This window comes from Ochotona curzoniae, unplaced genomic scaffold (assembly GCF_017591425.1).
Source record: "Ochotona curzoniae isolate NIBS_2020 unplaced genomic scaffold, NIBS_Ocur_1.0 contig_4501, whole genome shotgun sequence".
NCBI lineage: Eukaryota > Metazoa > Chordata > Mammalia > Lagomorpha > Ochotonidae > Ochotona > Ochotona curzoniae.
This window is the reverse complement of record NW_024466307.1, coordinates 13,755,160-13,777,682: the sequence shown is the minus strand read 5'-3', so window position 1 is coordinate 13,777,682 and position 22,523 is coordinate 13,755,160. Positions and strand designations below refer to the sequence as shown.

General features: G+C 42.0%; 1 protein-coding gene across 20 annotated transcripts in view; it reads right to left on the bottom strand.

The window, feature by feature from the left end:
- PAM (peptidylglycine alpha-amidating monooxygenase) overlaps positions 1–22,523 on the bottom strand; it is a 140,901-nt gene that overhangs the window by 117,434 nt on the left and 944 nt on the right. For all 20 annotated transcript variants that reach the window (XM_040986094.1, XM_040986097.1, XM_040986098.1 and 17 more), the window contains one exon: positions 21,434–21,554. In XM_040986094.1, coding sequence (XP_040842028.1) covers positions 21,434–21,554 — 121 coding nt within the window. The remainder of the gene's footprint in view (positions 1–21,433; positions 21,555–22,523) is intronic.

Sequence of the window (22,523 nt, the reverse complement as noted above, 5' to 3'; positions counted from 1 at the left end):
CTTGTCATAAAGTTAATGGACTTATTATTATAATGAACTGAGTAGCTGCAGAAACTGCAAATGCCCATTTTCCAGACACGCTTTTAATTGACATTAGTTCATTTTTCATTCTAAACATACATACTGCCCTTCAGTGCCTCCTACTTTAAGTCAGTCATGGAAAATTACTAATACTAAACCAAAACTGTAAATTCAATGCTTTAAAATCATCTGTATTTTCTTACATTTTCTCTGACTTACATAGACAAGATAGCGTTATAAGCAACATAAAAATGAACAATCTTAAATTATCTTCAGTATATAACTAAGCTCTTACAGTCAGTGGTCTTTAGCAGATGTTGTAAGAAAACTTGACCTTTTGCAAACATCCATCAGTTACTGAACTAAAACAGATCTTACAAATCAAACAAATCGTATGTAAATGTGATCAAACAATTCCCAAGTTTCTTGGGATAGAACTATGTCCACTAGCAAGTTCAGGAGGAATGACAGAACTAGAATACTTCCATGCAATGCCTCGTGCACTTCGGCAATGATGATTACCCACGGCTGTTAAAACCCTCAGACGAGAAACTGACAGGCCATTTCTCATATAATAGATTACTGCGTCTCACAAGGGCTAGTTTAGTAAGCAGTACTAACATTGCAAAAAGAGAGACGAACATACATACACGTCCTGCTGGTAATGCACACCAACACCTACAAAATACACTTCCCAAAAATTCTAGTCTGCATTTCATCAAGCCTCTGATGAGACACAGGGACACAGGACAGAACGATACAATCAGAAAACACAGATTGCAGGCTATGTGCTGGGATAAAGACCCTGGTCTCCTCATACATACGAGACAATAAAAAGAGAGAGAAAGAGATCCTCAAAAGTTTAAAAAGAGCCAGGTCATTATGACTCACGATGTGGACCACATTGCGATGGCAAAGCAAACATTCTTACAAAACACAACAGAGAAAGTAGACAACCATTAGAGATTTAGATACTAACAATAACACTAGTGAGCCTTGTTTCATTTAAACATACCTTTCAAATATGCTTATCTCGTAAAAAATGTCTACTGAAATAAATTATGAAATAAAATGACCTGATGATGCCTCAGAATAACTGTATGTTCTAGATCTAAATAAACTGCATCTTTGAAAGAAACTTTCAGTGTCAGGAAGGAAGGCTATTGTTAATCAGAGTCAAAACCAAAGGAGTAGATCAGGTCCATGGAAGCACCTAAAAGGTGTTCAGACACCCCATCAGCTGTCATAAAACAGCTGTTATAAAACAGCTGACATCAGCAGAAGAAAACCCATGAAACACACAAAGAAAGCAAGTTGCAAAAACTAGAATGCACTACAGTCATGTGAGAGACTGACAGGAGCCACGACCAATGGGGAGAAACCCAGTTATTTCCAACCTCCTGGCCTTTAGAGAATGGGTCAAGAATATTAAACCTCTGCCCTCACTCTCCTCCTGCTCTCCCGTCTTTTGTCAGTTGTTCATACTGTAACGTCTAAGCCAACTGAAAGCCAGAGAACTATTAATACAGTCTGCACAGCTCAGCCTCCTGGGGAAGCAAGGAGGCTGGAGAAGCCAACGGAAGACAGCCAAATGTCAAGCACATCCCAGCCTCTATAATTCTGTGTTGGCATTTGTTAGCATTTGGAAAATTATAAAATCAGAGTCTCAAAGGCAAAAGCATCGGATATAGACTTTTCTCTGCATTTGAGAAGCCCTGACCAGGTCCTTTCATAGGAGGGAAGACTGTGGGTAATCCAAGATACGAGAAAGTTGCTCTATGCTGAGAATTTTGGAAAAAAAAAAAAAAAGAAAGAAAGAAACAATCCTGAGATGGGTGTAAGAGCCCAGGCAGAGGCAGTAACTGGACTTGAAGAAGGGACAGGAGGTATGTTAGAGAGTTCTCAGAGAGGAAGGCAGCAGACTGCATATAGCCACATGATACAAGGCCTGGGAATCTAGTTAGACTCTATTTTAGAATTTTCTCTGATTTATACAGTTTGATTTGATGTAAATTGAAATTCAGGTTTGTTCAGATCCACTCTTCGTCACAACAAGTGAGACATGTGGGAAGACCGCTTCAATGGAACAGGGGCAAAATCATGGGGATACGAAGGAAAGGGGTTACAAACCTGGAGTCCAGAAATAGATCAGGAAGTGTTGCCATCAGTGATGGCCAGGTCTCTAATTGCAGAACAGCAATGGAAACACACCCACTCACCTAGCCACATGTCATGTCCTGTTGGTCTGTCTGTCCCACAAATATTAAGTCCACTATTGTCTCACACTGCACTGGACACAAAAGACACGATCATGAGCAGGGCCGGAACGGGTTTCCTGCCCTCACATGGACTACAGTCTGATGAGGAGATAAAGTCACAATCTGAATAATGCCTTTATCAGTCGCTTTGCCAATACTACAGATGAAATACCTGAGGCAAATCATTTCTGCCAAGGTTAATTTAGCTCCATTTGAGGAGATCTGTGTCTAAGATCAGGCAACCCCCTGGAAGGGCCTCTGATGAGAGGAGCAGATGATGATGCAGTGCAGGTGGTAGCAGCGTTTGGAGCACACTCCCAATGGGACTGAGGGACCTTCCACCAGGCCCACTGCCTCAACACCACACTGGGGTTATGTCCATCCTCTTGGTACCATTGAGTTTTGACTCTGCATGACTTTGGGGGCCCAATCACATGCATGATTTAAGCAAGCACATCAACAGATTTAACACTTGCAGTTGTAGGAGGCTTGGAACGCTCTGGGGTTTGATAGCTTTCTAAAAGTTAGAGGCAGGGACCAGGAGAGAGAAGCTTTTTTGAAAAAGTGCTGTGAGATCTGCAAGATGGGAGAGCATTAATCATGTGAACCAACGTGGAACAACCACAGCAAGGACACAGCATGGGCCAGGACTCCAGACCGACAGCGAGGGGCCATGGGGGAACTATGTAGCAGAGGAAAAGTGCAAATCTGAAACACTAGGCACAGGTCTACACCTGCAATTCAGACCACCAGGAAGATACGCGGTGTAATGCGGCTCCTAACCTTTCAGCAAAGGAGCTGAGATACTAAAACAGAAATCCATATTTGCTCCTGTGTTCTGGGCCTTCATCAAAGAACATAACCTAGAGGTATCTATTGATGCAAGGCACTGAGACTGAAGCTCTCAGTAGAAAACTTTAGTGTATCAGTGGGCCAGCAGCCAACTTACATGATCCAAGAGCAGAAGAAACAGGTAGCTATGTATTCAAGGGAGATCTATGGATCCACAGATGCTTCCCGAGAACATACATAAGACACAACCCAGAATCCTTCAAACATTATCTTCCAAACAGAAGATTGGCTCCTCAAGTAAAGACTGTGATATTTGTTACACCTCACTAAAGAGATGCCTGAGAATGAAGAAGATGCAGTCATTGCTTTCAGGGACCCTTTAGAGTGAGAGATTGAAAACAAAGCTGAATCACTGTAGGGGATGTGACAACAGGTCTGCAAACAGGACACGTTATTGCAGTACTCAGAGCAGTTAGTTTGAGGGACTCAAGTTCACAGTGCAAAGGACACAGGAGTGAAGCTTAGGATTTCCATAGGTAAAAATTCAAGGCCAAAACCTACCATTTTTTACAGTAGGCAGAAAAAAATAATAGCTTAAATGGCTAACAAATGGGCTTCCTGTGAAAGGAAATAGGGAATTCTAAGAGGAGCAGGGCATAAAAATACAAGAAGACATCATAAAGCAGGAACCCGCGAACCCTGGATTCTGGAATAAGAATTTTATCTGGTCAAAATGAAGGATGACTAATGATTTCTGAGTATTGAGTATGACTGGCGCTATCAGAGAATATTTAGAAAACAATATTGACTGAAAAATTCAACAACACAATGGTTATCATCACTTAGGAATCCAGACTCCTCCACAACCACCCCTGGAAATAAAAGAAGGAATATGTGACTGATATACACTCTGCATCACAGATGTCTCAAAGCCAAGGAAAGGAGACAGACACAAAGGACTTCATGCCTTTGTGATTACAATGATATGTAAATCTAGAAAAGGCCAAACTACAAGGACAGAAAGATCAGTGATTGCCAGGGGCTAGGGCTGAGGGCGAGAATCAGTAGAGGGCAAAATGGCACCGGGGTCCTGTCTGAGCTAATGGAAACAGTCTGTATTGTGTCACTCACAATGGTAGGCATGTGCTGCATATATTTGTTACTATTTGCCAAAGTTTCCACATCAAATTCAGGAATCTTTGGTTTCCAATATGCCTCAAATATGCTGGTAAAACTTAGGAAAAAAGCCAAACAAGCAGTTAACCTAAAAACACTAAATTAAAAAATATTTCACACTCCTGAACATTCTTGGCAAGAAGACACTCATAACTTGCAGTCAATATGGTTACAGCATGATAATACAGCCATTCAGGATGTATATATGCATGCATGTTTGGGATCAGGTAGGGAACATTTTTGATAGGAAGTATTTTCCCTTTTCTGAAAAAAGGGGGAAAAAAAGAGCTTTGTTTCATTTTACTTGAAAGGCGGCAGTCCTGAGAGAGAAGCAGAAAAAAGACATCTCCCATCTGCTGGTTCCCTCTCCAGATGTTCACACAGCTGTGGCTGGGCCAGGCGGAGGCCCAGCAGCCAGAACTCCATCTGCATCTCCGGCAGGAGTGACAGAGGCCCGCGTGCTGGACCCATCACTTGCTGTGGGATCAGCAGCTGAGTACCTGGGACTTGAACCAATCACTCTGATGTAGGACGAGGGCTTCCGAAGCACAGGCTTGACCTCCCACACGGCGATACCTAACTCAAGTCAACTACTTGAGTCATCGTCTCTTGTCTCCCAACAGAAGTCGGATGTGAAATACGGCAGCCGGGACTCAATTCAGACACTGCTAATTTGAGATGTGGTCACCTAGCCGGCAGTTCAACCTGCTGTCCCACAACACTCAGAGCATCCCTTTCTAAAATCAATTTAGGACTGGCACTGTAGCAGGGCAGGTAAGGCCACCAATGCCTGGGATTTCAGCATCCCATATCGGTGTCAGTTTGGGTCCTTGGTCCCTTGCCATCCCCAAAGGAGGCCTGGATGAAATTCCCGGCCCTGGGCTTTGGGCTGGCTCCACCCCGGTCTTTGTGGCCATTGAGGCAGTGACTTAGCAAATGGAAGAGCTCTGTGTCTCTCCCTACTTTTCTCGGTTAACTGTGCCTCTCAAATAAATATTTTTTAAAAAAAAGAAAAATCATAATTCCACCAATCTTTATTGGACTCTGGTCTTTAGTTTGGGTGTCAGCGATGCAATAGTGAACCAGACAAATATTCTCTCTCATGAAACTTACATTCTTCTTAAACTGACAAAACTTTGTGTTTATTCTCAGTAAATATTATCCATATATCCACAACGCTGACTTGAAATACACATTTCAGAATAGCTAAATCTAATTTAATTAGCTAGCTACTTAACCAATGAATTACCTCCCAAAGTTATCAGGCTTATGGTAACAAAACTTGGAAGGAATCTAATATTCCTATCAGTAGATTTCAGAAAGGATAGAAACAGGGGTGACTGCAATAAAGAGACATGAAATCGAAATTGATTCATAAAATGATGAATCCAAACTTCTCTCCTCTCCCTCAAAAAGGACTACTGTAAGTAATGACTAATTACCAGGGTTACTTCGTCTGTTGTAATACACAGTAGTTTAGGTACACGGTAATGAATGACATTTAATAGTGAAAAAATAAATGTAAAGAACAATGGTGACAAAAGACTATTTGATAAAGCTTGGGGTTAAGGAGTTAGCCTGGCAGACTGATATTTAAAAAGAAATATTTCCAGCCTTATTTACATTTCAATATAAAAAAATCAGATTTTTACATATGCCTGCACTCTATTAAAACTAACCTACATGCCAGCTGTTTGAATTTCACTAGGTTTGGATTTGTCCTGTCCAGTAAGTTTCTTCTCAATGCCTTCCTGATTTCCACATGAGAGACATGCTCACTGATGAATGTTGTCCTTCCTCACCAATGTAAATAAGAAAGCGAATCACAGATTTCCTAATCCGTATTCTCTGTGAAATTCCTAACTACAATCAATGTGTGTGGAAAAGTTTATTTTTAAAAGCAAGGAAATTATCCTGGCTTCACATATTTATAAACTATTTTTTTTTCCAACAACCGTGACACTTTGGGATCTGGGGATTACATGTTGAGGGAAGAGAAAAGTGGGGAAATAGATGAGACGCTGTCGTCCAATCAATTTGAGGTCCAAACAGCAGCAGAGTTGAAAGCATCAGAACAGAGCTGTGTTTGGCTTTTATTTGTTTCGGTGGTGCTTCCAATCTCTGGCTTCCGCAGGAGGTTTTCTGGTCATCACATACCAGAGTGGGCAGGGAATCCTGCGGGCAGTAACTGCACGCACCACCTTCTTTATTTCACCTGCCTCCGACCATAATTGACTGCAGAACTGCAAAGCCCCCTACACCCAACAGCCGTGGGCTTCTTCTAGGCCCACGCTGCCCGTGCTGATTCGGTAACGACAGGGACAACACAGATCAGTACTTACCTCTGGCAGAGTCCGAGCATTCATGTTGAGTAAGATAAATATTTTTGCTCTTGACTGAGCTATTTAGGGTAAGAACTTAATTTCCTCGCCCCTGAGCACAATTTCTCCCACTTTGTATTATGGAGTGGTTATGACAGCAGAGAAACACCATGGATACTATTTGTTAACTTCCAAACTTGCATGACCCCTTAAGAGCCATCTCTTTAGCACTTGCGTTCACTCAGGCTACCAATTTATCTTCTTTCTTACGCCTTCCCAGCCAGAGTCAGCTAGACGAAATCACATCAGTTCACTCTCTGGGAAAACTGCTCTAGCATTTATGAAAAATACATTATGAAGAGCAGAATTAATATTTTAACATGGCCAAAATGAGGAAGCTAAATATTATAAAGGGTAACATCAACTGCGGAAATAGTGAGGTAAATAGAATTATGTTTGTATTTCAATTGACGTCAGATTCTTGTTAAGTTTGTTGACTTTTAGATTCTACTTTCGAATTACAACAGCCAAATAGCCACTAACGAAGCAAACCTTTTCAGTGAGATACAAAATTATTAAGTTGGGCTGTTCAAGTGTTAAGTGTGTTTGCATCTAAAATCCATGAAGGGAAGTAAACTCCAATCTCTTGGAAACATCATTTGCCCTTTGTAAATCCATGTTGCCATGGCAAATGTTTTCCTTTAGTACTGGGTTAGTGGAGAGTAGGAGTGTAACACGCTACATGACAGAAAGGAACTCGCTGCTTTCATACAACTTCCTCTTTCAAAATGCCCGCCTAGATGGGCACACCACGTCTCCACTTTGTACACCACATTTGTCCCTTTATACTTAATTAAGTAGAGTACATTATCTATGGACAGCTATCTGTGCCTTGCAAGAGTGTGTTCTGCACTTCTGCTTAAAGAAAGGACCTCTCGCGTGGCACGGTTCCAAATGCCTTTCTTGAATAGGGTTATTGAAATATTAATTCAGACTACATAAATCTGAAAATAAGTGAAACAAAGAGGATTTTTCTGGTGGTTAATAAGTGCAAAGAGAATCACTTTCTCGCTAATGTGGAAAGATACGCATGGTTGCCTTCCACAAATATCTTTAGACCAACTATAATAGAAGGATGACCCCCTACAAATCGGCTTCTATTTGTTACCAACGTGTACCAAGTTGCTAAACTCTTTAATTAATCAGGCTCTTTTAATAGCACACAAGCAGAGGAATAGGAATTAAAAATTCATCAATTAGAGGCATTGTATAGAAAACCCCTCTAGAGAGTTCTGAGCCATGAAAGCTTTACACAAGGAACACAGAGGACCCGGCTGTATTATGTGTGCTGCTGTTAATGTGTATTTCTTAATTTTTAATAATTACAAAATACTAGGTAATAGTTCTAATGATAACGCAATTGCAAGCATCCATCAGGGAACCTGCAGTCATCGCACCGCACTGCTGTCTCTCCCAGGGCTGTGCCTTGCTGAGCTGCTGCCTCACTTCCTCCTGGCCCACATGTCCAGGGGCTTCGGGATTTGCTGTGCTAGGATGGAATCATATTCCACCCATGATTCTGTGTCCACAGCTGAAGGCAGGAAGGCCTGGTTCCATGCTTACAGACTCAGTGCATAATGGTAAGGATGTTACCTGGTAACGGTCCTAGAGAGTGGGTGGGAGTGCATTCACTCAGCACTGAAGTGCAGCAAGACTGCCCATGCCTTCTCATCCTGACACACTCTGCACCAAGCCCTTTGACTTGCTGCAGATTAATGGGTCAAGAGAGGTAGCACCTTTTCGTTGAATAATTTAACAGTTTATTAATAGTGTTGAATGTTCATATGAATTTAGCATTGATGTTCTTTATTTCCTCTTAAACTATTTGCCTTCTTAGTAATCTGTAAGGCCTCTTTGTCCATTTGGCATATTGATCCTTCTCTCAGATGCATTTTTAGTCACTCTCAATCTGCTTTTGGTTAGGTAATTCTCATTTTTAAGTGTCTGTGTGTGTATATATATAAATTTTTTCTTTTTTATTTATTTATTTTTACTAGACAGGCGTATATACAGGGAGGAAGAGAGACAGAGAGGAAGATCTTCCGTCTGCTGGTTCACTCCCCAAGTGACCACAATGGCCGGAGCTGAGCCAATCCAAAGCCAGGAGCCAGGAGCCAGGAGCCAGAAGCCAGGAGCTCTTCTGGGTCTCCTACGCGGGTGCAGGATGCCCAAGGCTTTGGGCCGCCCTTGACTGCATTCCCAGGCCACAAGCAGGGAGCTGGATGGGAAGTGGGGCTGCCGGGATTAGAACCGGTGACCATATGGGATCCTGGCTGGTGCAAGGTGAGGACTTTAACCACTACGCTGCCGTGCCGGGCCCATATGAAACCTTTTTAACCTCTACCACCACTAGCAATCTTAGGTCAATTTAGATATTAAATGGTTTCTAAAAGTCAACAATTTCATGAAGTTTATAAAATTTCTCAACACAGAGTTGTAAATAACAATGTGAAAATATTCTTCTTAATCTTTTATTCTTAATACTACTTAAATTATAGCATTTGTCCAATCTTTAGGATATTCCAAAGAAATCGTTTATTATATATGTGTGTATTCTATTTTGTAGTCACCTTATTATTTCCAGTTGCTATCTTTATTAACTCTGGCACATTTATTTTGTTTTAAAAGATGTATTTGTTGTGCCCGGCGCGATGGCCTAGTAGCTAAGTTCCTCACCTTACATCTACTGCGATCTCATATGGGTGTAGGTTCATGTCCCAGCTGCTCAACTCTCCTTCCAGCTTCCTGCTTGCAGCCTGGGAAGGCAGTAGAGGGTGGCCCAAAGCCTTGGGATTCTGTGCCCATATGGTATACCCATACGAAGCTGCTGGCTCCTGGCTTCGGATTGGCTCGGCTTCGGCCGTTGTAGCCACTTGAGAGTAAACCAGTGAAAGGAATGTTTTTCTGTCTCTCCTTCTCTCTGTGTATCTGCCTTTCCAACAGCAACAACAAAAGGATGTATTTACTAACTTGGTTACTTAAGTGAAAAAGAGAGTGACAGAGAGAAGTGGAAAGATGGATTGACAGGAGAAGAGAAGACAGGGAGAGGGAAAGATTCATAAAGAGGGAGAGTCAGGGAGAGGGAGATGATCTATGTTGAGTTCACTTCCTAAATGCCTGTAATAACCAGTTAGTGCCTGGGTCAGGCCATTCCATCTAGGTCTCCCATTCAGGAACCCAACCACCTGGAGTAGCTGACAGCTGAGCGCATGAGCCTTTCAGGATATTAGCAGGAAACAAGACGGGAAGTGGAGCAGGGAATGGATTCCATGCATTCTTTACAGGGTCTGCACGCACCCCAAAGAGCAACTTAACCTGCTGTGCTAGAACGGCTGCCCCAATTTTACTGCTTTTTCCTCCATTTCCGAAATAGAATATTTACATAATTTTATTTCATTCTGTTTTTTTCATTACATAAGAACTTAAGGCTATCAGTTCTTCTTTGCATAGTGTATTAGTACAGTCTATAGTTTTATTACCAAATATTTTTTGCCATTACTTTTTAGACAATTATAATTTCAATTTTCTCCTTGTTTTAGGGGTTACGTAGAAGAATCATCCTTACCTTCTAAGTAGTTAAATTTTCCATCATATTTTTTCATAACATATTTCCAGTTTCATTGGACTACTCTTGGAAGGAGAGAGTATTAAAACTTGAAATATGTTAGGCAAATAAAGTTTATTAAAGTCGAGTTATGGGATTTTTTTAAAAACAAACATTTTATAGATGTTTGAAAAGATTTTGTATTTTCTTCCTAGTGTATAAATTTTGTTCAGATGTATTAAATTATATTCACAATATGTTACATATATATATATAATTATTCTCTCAATAGAAATGTTCAAATGCTTTATAAACTTGCCTTTGGGGATTTATATGACATATCAAATACCTCCTAGTAAGTGCATTTTTAACCAAATTCATCTGAATATTTCATGTGTGACAGTGATGATTTCGGGTGCCCAAGGCATATAACCGTTTTCTCAGTACATTGTACCTTTAAACATTACTAGATACTTTTGAAGGAAAAAAAAAAAACAGAAAAGTTGTGTTCTGATTATTTCACATGCTTATTTCTAGAATGGTGTCTTTTACCGGAATTCTAAATTTTCATTTTCACATTCCCCTCTCTACTGTGAACAACACTCTTCAAATCCAACTGCTTTTGCAAATGTCTTCCTAATGCAATAAGTGAGAAAAGCAGATTCCAGTATGTTTCTATCATGTGCTCTAGAAAATTACTACAGTGCTACCTTAAGTCTCTTCATGTTCAGCCTGACTTTTTAAACTACTTTTAGCTTCACCTATTCTAAGGTACTTATCATGTAGGGTCTCACATTAGCTACGTGACAACATGCACTAACGCATCCATTGCAACACTGGGATGGAAAGAACAAGATTTCCCAAGCATTGCAGACATTAAGTTACTTGACCACAATCGTTTCAGTACTACCACTACCGTGTTTTACGAAATACAAAACTGAAACACATCCAGGTTTAAGGACCTTAACTAAGATTTTGCAGCCAGCAACTGGCGCAACCAGTGTTCCAAACTTCACCCATCTAATGCCTTGGATTATCTCCTTGAGTAAATTCCAGCCCAGGCTGTTCCAGGTCTTCACTAAGCCTCACTCACGGCCTAGAAGGTCTTGAATGAACACTAACAGCCCAGTGTCAAATCTGTTAAAAGCTTTGCCTTCCTTAAAGTGCTTGCTCGACAAACTCCTCATTGTCACTAACAGTCATTCCAGCCAGCATGGAGAAAACAACCCTGTGTCCCCCACTATCTGTGACAGAACAGAATCCAAACTTGAGTTATTACCAGCTAGTGGATACAGCAGGCTTAAAGGCACCACTGAGACCTCACTGGCCTCCCCTTGTCTGTTTATTGAAAAAAAAAATTAATTTGAGAGAGTCAGAAAGAGAGAGAGAGTGCATCCACCCACAAGTTCATCCCCTCAAATGTAACGGTTAACTGACAGGCCAAGGCCAATCCAGCTCTCCCAAGTGGATGGCAGACACCCGACCACGTGACTCATCCCTAGATGTCTGCACAGAGCATGTTATCAGGGAGCTGCAGCTGGCGCCGAGCCAGGACTCAAATCCTGGCATAGTGATACAGGATGCAGATGTCTCAACTGGGATCTATTGCTCATGGGAAAGGCTTGTCTCCTTACTTCTCCCTTGCAAATTCCCAGTTACTTCTACATAATTCAAAGTGCAGCTCCCTTCACATTGGATTTTTTTTCCTGTTGCAATAATTGGCATTGAGTAAATTTTCACCTCACCACTATACTGGTGGCATCTGATGTTGCTTATCCTTGACACTGCTTATAATACAGAAAGAAGCGTAAGACATATGTGTGGGAAAGATGGTAGGAAATACAACTATAAAGTTCTTGGCTTTAAGTAACCCAGGAAACACCTTGAGGGTATTGGCATACGCGTGAGATGACCTGTTCTGTGGTAACAGGTGCACAGGCCAATGCAGAGTGCTGCTGCAGCAATCCAGGAAAGAGATGATGGTTCATGGGTCAGTGTAGGAAAGACAGCCTTGGCACTGGGAAACGTGGGGTTTGGGAATATTTGGAAGGCAGAGCCAACAGGATTTCCTGGTCTATTGTTGAGGGACATGGATAGAGACATCAGCAGTGTATTTAGCCTCCAGGCACTAGAGCACAGGAGATCTGCTGAGATGCGGAAATCTGAAATACGATGTTTCAGATGAAAGGACTCTTCTTTATGATCATTTGCTCATGAAAGTGGAACAGGTAACTAAGGAACAGGGATCAGGCTGCTGTTAACCTTGCAGTGGTATTGTGTTGTGTAAATCCAAAGGCACAGTTCACGAGATGCCAAAGGTTAAATCGATTTATTCGTCTAAATGCTATGTGCAATTGTTTCAATCCAGGTTGGGGAAAGGATAGCCCATGGCTGACTCCTCCAATAAATACAGTTTATTATTTTCTTCTAAATGGGAGACAGCCTGGTCACTTATTTATATATTATCTAACTGCAATAGTAAAAACAGAGACTAAATGACTAATAAGGCAAAAAGATTTACTACACGATGCTTTAAGAAATAATTTGCTAATCTCTGGTTGAGACTTAGGAAGAATAAAAATTGTCATATAGTAAACTAGACTCTTTGCAAGGTATTTTTTAACAGCCATATAATTAGAAACAGCTCACAGAATTCAGAGCACTACTCTGAACATGGGTTGAGAAAAGATAAGAAGTTACTCAACAATGTAAGATGGAGTAAAAAAAAACACACATAATCCGTGTGCGTAAAGACAGCTTATGTTTCTCACAATATGTGTGTAAGCAGAAATGTCTTTGTGTGCATTGCACACACGCACACACACACACACACACACACACACACACACACACACACACCCATTCCGTGGGAGACACACAGGCCATGAACAAATTGGTTATACAGAATTCTAAAGTGAGCATGGAATTCCGGTTCATGTCTAGCTGTGTTTAAATCTATGTACTTCCACTTACTGACTGGCTTTGGACAGACTGATAAATTTTTCTTGAATCTTAACTTTTCATAGGATAATTAAAAAGACACAAGGGTAACAATCACTTAAAACAGTTTTTATGAAAAATGAGACAATGAATGTAAAGGACCCAACACAACACTATCTGATGAAGACTCATTAACGTGTTTACTCTATTTGAAAATTTACTAAGAAAAAACGCTAATGACAAAGAACCCGGCGTCTTATTGAGGAAACAGGTGATCATGTTAACTGAAAGCATTAAGAATTTAAGTCTGTCTTTTGGCTTTCATTTTCAGTAAAGAAATGCAAAATGGTCACAGAACACCTGTATTTGTAGTCCTAAATTATTGTCTACATGTTTAAACTATTCTCATTGGAAAAAAAAAAAACATTAATAGTGCAACCTTCCCTTCCTTAAGTAGACACTGAATGGACGTGGGGTAAAAATAAGAGGAACTGCCAACACTTAAAACCATATCACCAGCAATGTATTACATGTGACTTTCATTCATAAGTCACAAGAGCCACGCCATTTAAAAAAATTATTTGACTCATATCATTGAGTATTGCTGATGAAGCAAAGGGGTAAGTCATTAATAAACATCATTTAAGAATCTGACATGTCGCTTCTCATTTAACACCAACCCTGAGCATTCAAAACGAAACGTGGAAAAGCAACAATAACAATGTGAAATAACAAAGTAAATCACACAGGCTTTGTATCCAGCTCTCAGTTAGGACCAAATTTTCCTGCGCATGCTCTTCTTTGCTGCAGCATGCCATCACGTCTAGGTTTAGGGGAAGAGATACCACACTTTCATCTCATTTATTGTTCTTTTCCCAAAATATTACATTGGATATGCATTGTCCAAGTATTTTTCCCCTCAAAAAAAGTTAATGCTGAAAAAGCAGACAAATTTCTGGATGCACGCACTTTACCAAGATTGAATCATGAAGAAATACAATTACCTAAATGGAACAGTAATAAGTAACTGAATTGAGTAATGAGAAATCTCCCACCGAAGAGAAGCCCACATGGCTTCAATGCTAAATTCAACCATGTACCCATTTTTTTAAAAAATATGTATTTATTTGAAAGACAGAATGACAAAGGAGAGAGAGAGATTTCGTATGCTAGTTCACACTGCAAATGGCTAAAGCCAGCAGCCAGGAACTCTAACAGGGTCCCCTGTGGTGGCAGGGGTATACTTGCAGGAGGCTGAACTGAGACAGGGTAGCAGGGACTTGAGGGCTCTGGTAAGGAATGCTGGCATCACAAACAACAACTTAATCCACTTAACCACAGCATCAGATTCCAGACAAACATTTAAACAGCCAATACCAATTCTTCTTAAACCATCAAAAAAAGAAAGGAAGAATTCTTCAAAACTCATACTACAAGGCCAAAATTATCTTGATATAAAAATCAAAGACACTGCAAAAAAAGAAAGTTGCAGGCTTTCATCCTTGATGAATCTATTAGGAAAAAAATCCTCAACAAATGCTAGCAAAACTGAATCCAACGGTATGCATGAAAATATTAATTTACTCTAATGAAGTGAAATTAATTTCAGGGATGCAAGAATGGCACAACATAAGCGAATGAATAAATATGACACTTCGCATGAACAAAAATCCTCTGATCATCTCAATAGATGCAGAAAACGCATCTGATAAAAACCAATATCCCATCAGGATCAAAACTCCGATCAAGTTAATTAGAGAATGAGAATACCTCACCAAATTTAAGGCTGCCGGTAGCAAGCCAAAACTAACAGCATACTGAAGAGGGCAAGTTGAGGGCTTTCCCTCTCCAAGATGTGGAACAAGACAGATTCTTACTTCTACCACTCTTGTGCAAAAGAGCACTGGAGATCCTAACTGGCACGATGAAGTCAGAGAAAGAAATAAAGGGCTGGAAAGGAAGCAGCGAACTGTCAGACTTTACAGATGACACAATCTTAAACAGAAAACTTCGATCAGTCCATCACACATGATTAGAATAAATGAATTCAGTCAAGTTTCACAGTACAAAATCAACATGCAAAGATCAGGAGTGTCACTACACTCCAATAGTGGATGACCTGAAGAAATAAAGCAATTCTATTTTCAATAGCTAAAACACACACACACACAAACAAAACAAAAAACTTAAAAAAAAAACTAGAAATAAATATACAGAGGTGAAAGAGCTCCACAATAGAAGCTGTAACATTTTGATGAAAGAAATTTACACAGAAACTAAGAAATGTTAAGACATCGTGTATATAATTATAGGGTGGGAGAATTAACATCAGTAATTATTTATAGTATCCAAAACAACTTCCAGATTCAACATACTCCCAACCGAAATACCAATGCTGTGTTTCACGGAACTAGAGAAGCACTACTAAAACTTGTCTGGATCAACAGAAAGCACAAAGGACCCCAACAGGCCAAGCAATCTTTAGCACAATTAACAAGGCAGGTGTCATTACACCACCTGGGTTCTAGCACGCATCAATGGGAACAGGCATCCCAGAGCCACAGCTGAAGCTGCTTCTGGGCCACCTGCATCCAAATGAGAGTGCCTGGATTTAGTCCCATGTCTACATGGGATCTAGCTCAAGTGATGAAGTCCCTGCTCCCCATGGGGGAGAGCCAGATGGAGTTTCTGGTTCGCGGTTTGACCGGATCCAGCCCAACTCTTGCGAGCATTTCAGGAGTGAATCGGTAGATGGGAGCTCTCTGTGTTTTCTGCTTTTCGAATAAATCAGTATCTAATTTAAAATATAAAATACATTCCAAAGCCACAGCAGTTAAAAACAGCATACCATTTTATTTGTATAAAAACGGAAAAATAGACCAATGGAATAGAGTCTAGAAGTAAACCCACACATTCAGTCAACTGATGCTTGCTTGACAACTGTGCTAAGAAATACAGTAGAGAAAGCATGGTCTTCTCTGTGAAAGCTTCTCTAAAAAACCTGGAAATCTTGGATAAATCCAAATGCACAAAAACGACATTATTTTCATTATTCACTGCACAAAAAAATCAACTCAAAATGGACTAAAGGCCTATATCTACCTGAAACCATGAATCTTCTAGAAGAAAACACAGGTGGAAATGCTTGAGAAACAAATGGGCAAAGGTATTATGTTAGATTCACACCCTTACCCCACGCTTTCACACAGGAAACAAAAGCTAAAGTTAAAAAAAAGGGGGCGGGGAGGATATTTCATCAAGCTAAAGAACTTCTTCTCACCAAAGAAAACGGTTAACATAACGAAAAGGCAATCCACAGAACGGGAGAATACATTGGCAGGCTGTGCATCTGAGGAATGTCTAACATCCCACACACAAGCAACTCCTCGACTCAACAGCAAAGAGCAAACAGACAGATCCAATTAAAACATGGACAGTCGATGTAAACAGACACGCCTTCAAAGAAGAAATGACATAGCAAGCGGTTAGCTACACAACAAAATGCTCAACAGCACTAATCTTTGGGGAAACGCAAAGTGAAACCAGGATGTGGTATCCTCCCACTCCAGTTAGATTCACTTTTAACCAAGTGACAGAAGATAGCAAGTGGTGACCAGGCTCTGGAGAGAAAGCACAGGGTGGGTCTGTAAACGAGTGCAACTTGGTGGAAAGCAACAGCGCTCCCTCCAAAAAGCAAAGCTGCAATTCCACGGGAATCCACAGTCCCTCTCGGGGGCGCTCACGCGAGGGCAATGACAGCACCAGGCTGGAGGGGCGTGCGCACTTAGCAGTGCAGGCACAACGGAGGTGGTGATGTTAAGTGCAACCAACCAAGCACAGAAAGACAAATACCACGTGACGTCACTCAGCTATAGGGTCAAAGACACAGGTGATCATACAAGAGCTAAAGATAGAGTAGTGGTTGCCAGGTCCTGGGGAGCCCGTCCCCCACAGGGCATCTGAACGTGTGACTGTTCATCTCTCTTTGGTCTTTAGAACTTCCCTGAGTTGTTCACTATTATTATCCTTCCTACAGAGGCAGGAACAAGACTAGCAGGTTAAGAAACATACTAGGGCTGAAATTGCGAGAATGGAGACCAGAATGCTGCTGGCCTGCTTCCAAAGCCTCCTTCTAACCCCTGGCTATGACTTAGATGGAACCATCAACTTCATGTCAAATCATTTTAATAATGCCTTCACTGGCCTTATTTAAAAAAAAAAATCAAACGCCACAGGACAGTTACTCATCGGACTGAGGACAGCACTTCTTTGTGGCCATGAAGGAACAGGCAGATTGTCAAGTCCGTTTGTTTGCTGATGTGACAGTGGGTGACAGCAAAAATCCACAGGGGGCCACATAAGATAAGGAAACCAATGCAACAGAGAAAGGACTAAAATGAGACCTGGCCAGAGGAGGAGGGTGTGTTCTGCCTGGCTAAGGGACCTTGGCTTGGCTGGATCTTAGGCGCTCACTGGTAACTGCAGTGGCAGGCAGCAGGTGAGGGTGCACGCCATTAAGCTCCTGCTGCCCACGTGGGAGGTCTGGACTGGGCACCCGGTCCCGCTCTGGGCCTGGCCCAGCCCCAGCGGCAGCGGGCACTGGGGAGTGAACCAACTGCAAGGAGCCCACTCAAGTGCTCTCCTTCTCTTTTTGTGTCACTGTCTCTTTCTTGCTCTCTCTCCCTCCTCCCTTCCTCCTTTCCCTCTCCCCTCGTCTTTAGCACTCTTCCTTTCAAATAGCTTAACAATCAAGAAAAAAATATTTGTAAAGTAGAGAAAGAGATCACCATTTTGTGGCTCTGCTGAATTTGACACCATATCCTTATTTCATCTCTACCCTAGACAATTTCTCTCCAATCCTCTAAATCCTGAAAAAAAAAAGTGATTAACAGGACACTGGTTAAAACGGGATGGACATTATTTAACAACTTTTCAAGTGGGAGGAAAGAAAGCATGAGCTTATAATGATTAAAAACTAACACTGTGGGTCCGATGCAGTAACCTAGAGGCTAAAGTTCTCCCTTAAATTAAGCCAGGATCCCATATGGGTGCTGGTTCTAATCCCAACAGCTCCACTTCCCATCCAGCTCACTGAGTGTGGCTTGGGGAAGCAGTTGAGGACGGCCCAAAGCCTTGGGACCCTGTACCCATTTGGGAGATCCAGAAGAGGTTCCAGGTTCCTGGTTTCAGATTGGTTCAGCTTGGGCCATTGCAGCCACTTGGGGAGTGAATCAACAGATGTGAGATCTTCCACTGTGTCTCTCCCCCTCTGTATACCTGGCTTTCCAACAAAAATAAAATAAGCCTTTAAAAAAAAAAAACCTAGCACTGCAATGGGTAATAAACTGCTTTCCCTGGCTTTACTGGACTAGTCCAATAGGAGTCATCCGTGGTGGGTGCCATGAAGGCCTTTCGTCTGGCCAAAGGGATCACAACTCCCAGGTCTTTGGGAAGACACTGATCTAACTGCGCTCTACATAGCTAGCAGGTCACCACGCCATCTGTGCAGTCCCAGGGTTGCCTTTCTGGCTCTTCTGCATCTGCTTGCTTCTCTGTCCAAGCCTCATTAACAATCACCGGGTTCCAGAGGAAAGGACGCAAATCAGATGCACTGAAGCTCGTTGGCGCCAAGACTTACACGATGCTCCAATCTGGTAAACGAACACACTGCTTTAACCAACCTGGTCTAGCTCCACTACCAACTCAACCGCTTGCTCTTTCCTTTAAATCTGATTCTTCTCGGTCCTCTGCCATTAAAAAATGCAAGTTGGGGGGTAGGTGTTTGACACATGTTGGGACATCACTTGGGAAACTCTAACCCCATATCAGAGTGACTGATTCACCTCTTGGCCCCTCCCCTTCTCATCCAACTTCCCGAGAACACACCCGACCACAGATGGAAGACCTAGATGGATCCAATTAAGGGTCTGCAGCAACTCTTAATTTAATCTGAAATTTAGGAAAAAATTACTTTCCTCACCAAAACTACAGCATGAAAGTTCTAGGCTTTTCTCACAAAGAGAACTGAATTTGGAGAGAGAATGGCTTTGGGGTTCTATTCATCCTTTCCCAGGTATATTCAATAGGAGGTCTATCATTTTTCAGGAAGATTACCAGGTGTACGACCTATCCTTCGCTCAGACCCAGCCGGGTACTCAGGGCATGTGGCCAACCAAGAGTAACAGGGCAAAGTGTAGGTATTTGATAGACAGTTCTGAGCTCATCAGGCCTAGCACAACTACTTACCCAGCCACAGACTTAGCTGCAACCAAAACAAACCCCAAGCAACTGAACCTGGCTATAGTAAGAAAGACGAAGTTAACTGCAAGTTCACCAAGCAGTGAGGTCACAAGAGCATGCAGTCTTCCTGTGTCTGCACCGTTTCCATGACACCCCAGCTTTATCCTAGACACAGCTCCTGGGAGCTCCGCAGGCTCCAGGTCTACAAGCCGACTGCTCCCACGCACAAGCCAAGTGCTAAGGTCTGACGGGACTGTGCTAGGTCACCCACTTACTTCTGAACCATTTGTGGAATGGGAAGTGGGAAGTGGCTACTTGCTAATCCCAGGCCCTGTGCTCCACCTGCGGAGGCTTGATGGAAAGCTCTAGGGAACCCAGCGAGCATGAGCGTGGGGCAATCTGGTTATGCTGGGAAGACAATGAGCACATCTGAACAACCAACTGCCCGAGGCCCAGATGAACACAAATCGTCCAAAATCAAAGGCAATCATTTCCATCATTTATGTTCCACTGCTATGGAGTTGTCTGAAAAGCTGTTTAGATTAACTAAACGGTCTTTATTTTCTGAAAATGAAGCTCTTCCACCTGCTGTATGACTCAGTTCCTCCACCAGCTTTCTCTGAGTTGACCGATCCTCACACACTTGCCCACTGTTATTGTTCACATATGTAAATGTCATTGCTCTTAATAATGAAAAGAAAAATAACAAGAACGAACCACAACAGAAGATAGAATTATGATATTCTTCTCTGAAAGGGATACTGAAAGAGCAATTAGTGGACATTGTCAAAGAGGTAATAGCAACACAGCTTAAGCAAATACAGGGGAAAAACTCACTTTCAAAACTGAGGAAAGAGGCACCCTTCACCGGCAGCCGCCATCCCGCCTCTCTCTCAGCGTCAATCTCATCGCACAGTTTTGTTTCTTGCCCAAAGATTAAATAATCAGCAAAAGCAGTGGAAGATGCCAGGGCGGTAATAGTGAAATGCACAGAAATGGCAACTGCATGGCCATTTGGGTTGAGGGCAGGTTGAGGGTCTTTTTGCAACAGCAAAAGAGTTGTTTGTGGTTAATCAGATAACCCACCAACCCTCAAATAAGCTGCTGTCAGTCTTTAGTCCCCAAGTAAAAGGCCTGTGTATGTTTTCTAGAGCTACAGAATTAGATGATGCTGATTCCAAAGGAAATTTTTCACAATAAGTAAAATACTTTTATTTTGCCACTACAAGGGCGGGGTGGAACACAGAGAGAAAAATAGATGTTATCTGTGACAGTGAGTCACCTGCGAGGCAGCCCTGCGACAGTCAGGTCTTTTAGCAGGTCTACAGCCTTTTAAAACCAGGAGACCTCTTCCCTAGCTACAGATGAATCCCTGTGCTGCTTGGCTTCAAAGTCTAATTAATTCTGGTCTTTCAATGCTAAATGGAGCGCCTTGCACGCATGACAGTGGTGTGGGCCTCTCATGCGCATCCCAGCCGGAAAAGCCCTGGCAACCACGGAGCGCTGCTCAAAGGGCTTCACAAACTACCTGTACCAGGCTCCATCCCGACTCCTCCAGGCACACCCCTTGTGCCAAGCAAACCGGAGAACGGGAAATCAGAGTCGGCCATCGCCATGCACAGTTCTCTTAATTTTTCAGAGACTGGAATATTTCGCTTTTCCAAAATCTTGGCAGTAAATGCCTATTTGTTATTTCTCGACTTGTGGCAGCCACAGCAGGGTATTTAAACAGAGCAATCTCTTAGAGGCAGCTGGTTGGGGCCATCTCCCCTTATCAGAATGAGTCTTCAGATTTCCATGCGCACACACACGCTGCATTCCTGACGCTGTCCCTCCACAATCTCAGAACGCCAACCTTGCACGTTCCGTTTTTCACCACAAATAACAACAGGACTTAAACGGTGGAAAGAAAATGGAAGATGTGCCTCAAAAAAAGTCCTCTTTCTTTCAGCGCTCAATCATTCCAAACCTAGCCCTGTCCTAGCAGTGCTGACAACAACATGTTTTAAAAACTTTGAAAGAAGTTACTCCGCCTTAGGATGCAGTCCCCTTACTTTAGCGCAGATAGCAGAATACCTCACCTGTTTGGGTGTCACCCCCGGCATGCGGATGTCCATCGCAAAATCAGAGGAATCAATGGGAATGACTGGTCTGGTGGTGCCAAGACATTCATTGGAAAATGATCTGGTAGGTTCTTTAAACCTTCAAAAAAAAAAAAAAGATAATTTCAATATTCCTAAACACGATAGAATCTAAACTTGAAAAAGGTAATTAAAAAAAAAAAATTCTGTGACTTCAAGGTTGAATGTTACAGGTTTTGATCCAGTGAAAGCACTGAACAAATAAAAACTACATTAGTTTTCTAAACATACTCAAAATTGCATTATTTCATCCAAGAACAACAGACACCTAATCTGTAAATAAAACATAAGTTACAAAAGCAGCCATGTAATCTGCGTTGGAGAGCTGGCTGCACAGTCAAAACAGACCTTGGCTTCTAGTGGGTGAGGATACAGTACTGATCTATCAGATATTACCATGCGCATGCCAATTTTCTAATGGCAAAACTGTTCACCATAACCCAGCAGAAACGTTTCTAAGTCTATAATAGACACTCAGAAGAATTATTGGTCAGAAATAAACAACAACGCAAATGCCCACAGCCGTAATCCTGACAGGCGGCAGAGTTGCAGCAGGCAGAAAATAAAAGACGGCGATGTGAATTACAAATGTACAAGGGCATAAATATTTAATATGGTAATTATGAGGCATGCGAAAGGGCTCAACGTTTCCTCGCGAGCGATGGCAGCCCCTGACTTGCTTCCCACCACTGATCCATCTTGATCTTTTCTTCTCCGAGCAGTTAGAAGCCACTGCACTGTAGTTTCCCAAATACCTCCCCAAGAGGGAGTGATTAGTATTGGAAATCATAACTTCTAATCGGAGTTTTGAAAGCCAAAGCAGCTTGGCTGCAATAGAGTGGGGCTTTTTTTTTTTTCTTTTCTCTATTCTTGCCAAGGCTGATTTTACAAGAAGTTACTGGGCTTTTAGCCCAAGTCGTCTGAGCCCCACAGAGCTGCCTTGTGGGCTCCTAAAAGTGATGACAGCGGCCAACACCACACACCCCAGCATGCTGCGTCTCTCTCTCTCTCTCTCTCTCTCTCTCTCCTT